The 7,197-nt window shown below is 59.8% G+C and overlaps 1 protein-coding gene across 1 annotated transcript in view; it reads right to left on the bottom strand.

Annotated features, from left to right (window-relative positions):
• The window catches only part of AGRN (agrin), a 162,893-nt gene that overhangs the window by 2,184 nt on the left and 153,512 nt on the right, over nt 1–7,197 (bottom strand). Inside the window, exons 34-38 of the mRNA XM_009646786.2 lie at nt 6,221–6,308; nt 5,271–5,294; nt 2,882–2,914; nt 1,116–1,340; nt 335–436 (exon numbers count right to left, since the gene is read on the bottom strand). Coding sequence (XP_009645081.1) covers nt 335–436; nt 1,116–1,340; nt 2,882–2,914; nt 5,271–5,294; nt 6,221–6,308 — 472 coding nt within the window. The remainder of the gene's footprint in view (nt 1–334; nt 437–1,115; nt 1,341–2,881; nt 2,915–5,270; nt 5,295–6,220; nt 6,309–7,197) is intronic.

Raw genomic sequence — 7,197 nt, 5'->3', positions numbered from 1 at the left:
GCCCTCCCAGTCTGAAGAGGGAGAGGGTGCTCCGTGCCACCGGCAGCAGGGGATCCAGAGCTGCAGGCCAGCTAACGGCCTCTTCGGGGGACATGGTGACATGGAAGGGACTGGCGTTTGGCAAAGCCAACCTTCACCCCTCAGCTGCCACCGGCATCCTGCTCTGGTGGGCAGAGAATGAGCGGGGTGCTTCTTAGGCCAAACCTATCAAAGGCACCCGGGAGGCGAAGATGTCCCACTGAAACAAGTGAGGGAGCATCAGCGTCCCAGCTCCAGCTTTGAGCCCCTCAGCGAGGGGTGCAGAGGGGGCCCCCCCCCCCCCCCCGCCTCCCCCAGCCACAGTGCCCCGTCTGTATCTAGCTGTGTGGCACCAAGCGGGGAAGAGCCAGCAACGGGGGCTTCGTTTCCGACTTGAAGGGAACCTTCTCTCTGTACCCTGCTCCCAGAGGGAGGGAGGGAGGGAAGAAGAAGCAGAAGACGATCAGCAACCTTAGAAGAGAAACCCAGAGCTGCCCTCTGCTTTACGCTAAATGCGAACGCTGGGCACCATCAGCCCTTCTCCACCTGGAGAGGAGCAGGGAGCAGAGCCCTCACGTAGCAGAGAGCGGTCCTAGGGTGCAAAACCTCCCCAGGGAGCATCCCGCAGCAGCTGGTGGCGAGCGGTGCCCTCCGGCATCCCCTGGGCATCCCGCAGCCCCGCCAGCGGCCACAGCTTCCTCCCGCGCCCTCCAGACCCATCAGCAGAAATCCCCGGCATGCCAGCCGCATGATCCGCTTACCACTCCCACCACCAATAAAAATAAAAGGGAGGGCTCGGGCTGAACACGAACAGAATGTCAAACCCTCGGCCAGATTAAAATAAAAGGCACGAACCCTTTCGTACCTCCTCGAGCCTGCCCCTTTGACATTTCCAGGCGTGCCACAACACGCGCCGTCCCAGCGCGGCGCTGCCCACATGCCTCTCCTCTATTCTTATCCAAGACGAGGAGTGACCGACCCTTGGGGATCACAGGGCATGGAGCCACGGCCGTGACTCAGGCTCCCTGCTCCGCAGCTTGCCCGTCGCAGAGCAACGCGCCACGGCCCCGCGCTCCCCTCCCGCTGAGCCCTCACACCTGTACGCTTTGATATGAATCCACTGGTTGGTGTTGACCGGGACGGTGGACCGCAGGACGACTGGCTTGGAGCCGAGGTCGTAAGTCATCTGTACGAAGCCATCCACTATGGCGAGGGCAATGTAGTCCGATCGCTCCAGCCCCTTCCCGCTCCACAGGATCAGCCCCTGCGTGGCTTCTGTTTTGATGCTCAGTTCAAAGTGGTTCGACTGCAAGGCTTTCTCGCTGCACGGGGAGAGGGAGGCAGGGGAGAAGACAGAGCAGAGTTAAAAACGTGGCTACAAAAAGCAAGAGGCAGCCAGCCAGCTCCTGGGAGCAGCCTTCTCCCTTCCCAGCCACCCACTGAGGATAACCTTGGACCGACCTTCGGCGTCAGGCCACGCACGGGGTCTCAGTCCCTACCTGCTGCGTCCGCAGGGTCGCAGCCTCTGCGATATCCCAGGGCTGCTCAGAACGCCTGCCACGTGGCGGTGGGGAGCAGATGGAAAGCTCTGAACCAGGCCACGGGAATCAAAGAAACGGCCGGCCCTCTGGAGTTCTCCATCCCAGCTCCCGCTCCGAGTGGGACCAGCGCCAGCGCTGGATGCGGGCAGCTGAGCTTGGGAACACCACGAACGGAGCTTCTCCATCTCCCTGCCAACCTAAGCAGGGGCTACACAGTTTTTCTGGGGATGAAGTGTTTTCCCCAACATCCAGCTTGAACCTCCAAGGACGCAGCCTGGGGCTACTGCCCCTTGCTTCTGCCCCCCATGGAGCACAAGGTTCAGACACATCAACCCCTGCAGGCTGTGGCACAGGAGTCTTGGTTTTGCCTCCTCATATGCAGGCACTGAAGGAAGAGCTCTGTTACGCGGGCTGGTGAACAGCACCAGGCTGGCCCTCATCTGGCCAGCAGAAGGGTTTTCCCCATAGATCTGCCTTTGATTTGGGAGAGGTCAGGATAAAGAGGACTCTGTTGGCCAGATTGGGAGGGCTGTGGGCAGCAAAGCTGGGGTCGACACCATTTCACCATCCTGCTAGCGGGCGTCCGAGGTGCAAGCAGAGCTGGGGTGCCTGGGGACCACTGCTCCCCATGCCATCACCACACAGCCATCAGCCTCGGAGGCATTGGCTCTACACCGCCGCCTACGCTTGACCAAAGCCCAACCTGAGGCGATGAGCACCCTGCAGTTTGAAGGGGATGAGACTGTCCATGGAGGCAGAAAGCCTTCTTTCTCCTAGATGCCCTGTCTTTTCCCAAGGGAGGAAGGAAGGACAGGATTTCCCCCATATTGGCATCCCCATCTTTGCTCAGTCCCCTTTCGGAACAGGCAAAAGGCTCTTGGCAACTGGTGACGTTGCCATATGGAGTCGTCGTCCACTCTCCTGGGATGCTCTGAGACACGCTGCTGACACATGGGCACACACAGACCAGACAACACGGGCAACACAGACAGCTTTTTATTCCCAAGGGACGCTGTGTCCAAAGGGCTGGACGAAGGCTGTAGTGTCAAGGTCACCCAGCCTCTCCCCTCACCAGTGGCTATTTGCTGCCCAGGTCCCCCGGGAACGAGGGCCAGAGCTGGAGCTGCATAGGAGCTGCTGGTCCTATGCTGGAAGGACAGGGCTTCCTTTGTGTTTACTCTCATCACCTGCGGAGCTGCATCCCTTACAAATAAAAAGCCGAGGGTATGGACACACAGAACACGCACAGAGACAGAGAGACATGCTGAGGCGGTGACAGCAGAGCACGAGACACAAGAGCTGCAAGCCTGGCACAGACTCACCTGGGCTCCGCAGGATAGTCCAGCGCTTCAGGACTTAGATGCGGGAAGAAAGGGGAGCATGCCATAAGCGCAGGACAGCGGAGGAGACCCTTCCCTCCCACCCCACTCATGGACCAGCCCTGGCTCAACAGCGACAGCTCCTCACCCTACACAGTCCCCAAACTGAGAAAATCGCCCAGCACGAGCAGGAAGCCCCAGCCACTGTCCTCGAGGCTGAGTCTCCTCAAGCCACCGAGACAGGTTTGCAGGTTCTTTGCTTAGCCAGGGTGAGCGTAATCATAGAATCACAGAATCATAGGATGTTTTGGGTTGGAAGGGACCCCTAGAGGTCACCCAGCCCAACCCCCCTGCAGGAGCAGGGACACCTTTAACCAGATCAGGTTGCTCACACATCCCCCCTTGTCCTGTCCCAGCTGGCCCTACTAAAAAGCTTGTCCCCCCCTTTCCTCTGGGCCCCCTTGAAGCCCTGACCGGCCGCACTCAGCTCTGCCCGCAGCCTTCTCTTCTCCAGGCTGAACACCCCCAACTCTCCCAGCCTGGCCTCAGAGCAGAGGGGCTCCAGCCCTTGGATCATTTTGGTAGCCCTCCTCTGGCCCTGCTCCAACTAACATAACCGGCGTAATAACGCCGAGGAGTGCATTCGGCCCTGTCCCAGCGGCGCAGGGACTCTGCAATGCTCTGCTGGGTCAGGACCATCAGCGTCCCTGCTGGTCACCCAGGCTGCCCCACTGGGATGGGCAGCCCCGGACGGGACAGAGGGTAGCGCTGTGGGGAGAAGGAAGCTTTTGGTCCACAGCCGGGCGCCAGGACCCTTTGCCGGGCAGACCTGCTGGTGGGTCTCAGGCCGGGTCTTTGGGACACCGCGGCTGGCCAGATAGCTGAACTGTCACCTAAGGCCTCTGAGTCAGCCTCGGGGCACTCGGGCGGCAGGGCGTGCGTGGGGAAGGGGAAACCCAGGGCTACAGCTGTCCTGCTGGCACGGCCTGCCAGCGTCAAGGGCCACAGGCCCGGCATTACAATCAGCTCTAACTAGATGTATATATAAAAATGTATGTTCAAAACAAAAGTACGGACATGTCACGGCTGGCAGAGCCCAGAGAAGCAATCGGAGTGTTCTTCCTGCCCAAGGCACACCCCGGTGCCTGCCTGGAGACAGAAGAAACTACTTTTATGGGCAGCCCAATGGGTCCTTCAGCCCTGGCGGGGCTAGCAAGTGCCGCTGCCAAATCCCAGCGGGGGGATCTGGGGAGAAGTGCTAAGCTCCCTTGCAGGATGGGGCATGCACAGCCAAAATAGGCTGGCTCAGGCAGGGAGAAGGCTGGGAACAGTGACCTTCCCTTTGCAGGGCACTGGGAAGAGAGGCAGGACACAAAGGCAGCAGCCTCCCGTTCATCTGCGGGGACACGGCTCGTGTCTGTGCAGGGGGACAGAGCCGCGCACGCTGCCGCACTGCGCAGCCCGCTACACGCCTCTCCTTGCTGGAGGGCACTGTCTAGCTTAGGAGGACGCTTGGCTCCTAAAAAGCCCTTTCCAAAACACCAGAGCACCTCCCGAAGTGTGGTGAACATGCAGGTGATGGGCTCGGTGGCTCCCCAGGCGTTGACATGCATACATGCATGCAACCCGGCCTCTCTGTCTGACCCCGGCTTGTAGAAAATGAGATGGAATGGGGATGTGACAGGCAGGTATCACCCAAACTCTCCCCCCGCACGGTGGGGAATACAGCTGCATGAACCAGTGCTTCTCTTCCACTCCTGCTGCTCGGCAAGACAGACAGACAGACAGCAAATCCATGGCTGTCAAGCCCTGCTCTAGGGAAGAGGCCCTTCTCCCCAACTGCCTGCCCAGGCCCTGCTTCTGCCCCCCTGGCCACACCGCACCTCGAGAGGGGTTGCCCAGGCTGCGCACCCCTGTCTGGGGAACATTCTCCTAGCGCCCAGCCTGGCCTCCTCCCTACGGCAGCCACGCCACATTCATGCTGGAAAAAAATCACGGCAGGATCAGCACCCTTTCATTTCCATCGCCAATGCCTTTGCCGCTGCCAGAAGAGCTAAGTCACAAGAACTTTCTTCCCCTGTGCTTCTCTACTTAAACTAAGGCTAAGCTGCAGCTGGGACAACGTCTGGGCTTGCAGCAGAGCCAGGCAGCGTAGCTCCTGCTGCACCTTGGCTGTGTTTGGGCTCCTGTAGAGCCGCCGGAGCTGCGGTCGGTACCCGTGTCCTCCTCACCCTGAAACGGGCAGAGCCCTGGGGTAGTGCCCATATTCCTCCTCCCATGCCTGCCCTGCGCTCCCCCGCGGGTGGGCTGGTGGTCAGGGTGGCAATGGGAGACGTGGTGGAGGGCAGATGGCTGCAGGGAGGAGCTGGGCAGCGGGGAGGACTGTACTTACGCGGGGATCTCATTGCTCAGGTGGCTTGAAAACAAAGAAACAAGGACATTGAGAAGAGACGGACAGACAGAGACCGACAAACAACAGCTCAGCACGGATGCCCCCCCCCCCAGGAAGGGTGTTAGGGCAGGGAATCTGGGGGTGTAAGAGGCAGATGGACAGAGCCTTATCCAATTCCCAGAGCTGGGAATTAACCGCGGGGGCTGTAGGAGCACAGTGCTAAGGGCACTGAGCCAGACCGCCGCGGACCAAGAGTCTCCCGTAGGAGAAACAGCCAGCCCAGAGGCTGAAGAGGAGCTCAGTCAGCAGCCGTGTCCCGGGCTCTGCTTATCTTGAGAGCGAAGCCCCAGGGACCAGCCCAGCCACAGAGACCACAGGGTCCCAACATGCACCCCTAGCCCGTGGGGCCAGGGTCGAGCAGTTGCTGGAGGAGGCTAGGCAGGTCCCACGGCAGCGACGGCCTGTCCCTGCTGGCAGAACCGACCCTTTGCTGCACAAACAGCCAGGGAGGGAAAGGAGCTGGCAAACAGGCGTGAATTAAACCACAGGCAGAGCCACCTCTCCCCTCCGCACAGCTCACCCCTTCCTGAGCACGTGAGCAAGGAAAAGCACCGGCCGGGAGCAGGGCACATCAACCATCTTCGTGGGTTGCACTCAGCCGGCTTGGTCCCGCTCCCAAACCAGGCTATGCTAACCCAGAAGGTGGCCCACACGCTGCAGAACAAGAACATCCAGACCTGAAGCTGGCCAGGCGCCACTGTGGTGGGGAAAGCCTTCTGCCAACAAGGCAGCTTTATCGAGGCAAGGGCTGGAAGGGAGTGCTCATGGCCCCAGTTTGGCTTTGCCCCTCTTTGAGGGCTGCACTTGGACTTCTGCAACCCTAGGTCTTCCTCCTGCCAACAGCCCAAACTCCTTGGTTTGACCTCGGTTCAGCTCAGCGGCCAAGTTACCTCTTTGTCACGGCATTGTGGTACTCCATGTATGTCCTACCATCGAAAGCAACGGCCTCCGCATCTCCAGCAGCCTTCTCAATGATCACTGGAGGGGGGGGAAAAGAAGAGCTGTCAGGCAACATAGCACGGCCCGTCCGTCCTTCAGGACGAGGCAGATCCCGCTTTACAGTGGGCGTTCAGAACAGGACAAAGGCGTGCACAAACCCGCCATCCCCTGGAGCACGTCAGCACTCTAAGCAAGCCCCTGGAAAAGTTTTGCTGCTACTTTAAAGCCCCTGGGTTTGGCCCATCTCCCTGTTTCACAGCCGTAAAATCTACAGCCTTGTTGGCTTCCTGGCTGGAGCTGGGGAGGAACCTGGACTCGGTGGTGGCCCAAGCGCTAATCTTAGGGGGGGTGGCAGGAAAGCAACCCTGATCTGCTACAGCACCAAACCACGTTTCCCTGCCCCAGGCTGCTTCAGGCAATCACAGCGACAGAGAGAGGGTCGGAGCACAGCGACAGAAGGGGGTGGCAGGGCTGGGTGAGCCGCCCATGGGCAGCAGCGTTTGCCCTGCCACACGCAGCCCCAGCACCTGCGATTCTGAGACACGGCGTCGCCTCGGCTTCGCAGCTGCACAGCAGTGCCAGCCCCCAAATGCCCCAGCTTGGTTCTAGAATCATAGAACCATAGAATCGTCTAGTTGGAAAAGACCTTTAAGATCATACAGTCCAACTGTTCCCCTAACCCTGCCATCCCACCACTAAACCCTGGCCCTAAGCACCTCATCCATCCTTCTTTTAAATCCCTCCAGGGATGGGGACTCGACCACCTCCCTGGGCAGCCCATTCCAGAGCCTGACAGCCCTTTGGGGAAGGAATTTTTCCTAATGTCCAACCTAAATGATGTGCTCTGCAGAACCCATGCTCATGGGCAGGAGGCTGAAGGCAATCTGGCAGATTTAGCGCAGCCCTTGCCTCCTTATTCCCTGTCCCA

Source organism: Egretta garzetta, unplaced genomic scaffold (genome assembly GCF_000687185.1).
Source record: "Egretta garzetta isolate BGI_Z169 unplaced genomic scaffold, ASM68718v1 scaffold29, whole genome shotgun sequence".
In the NCBI taxonomy this organism is placed as follows: domain Eukaryota; kingdom Metazoa; phylum Chordata; class Aves; order Pelecaniformes; family Ardeidae; genus Egretta; species Egretta garzetta.
This window is presented reverse-complemented; position numbering and strand designations above follow the sequence as displayed.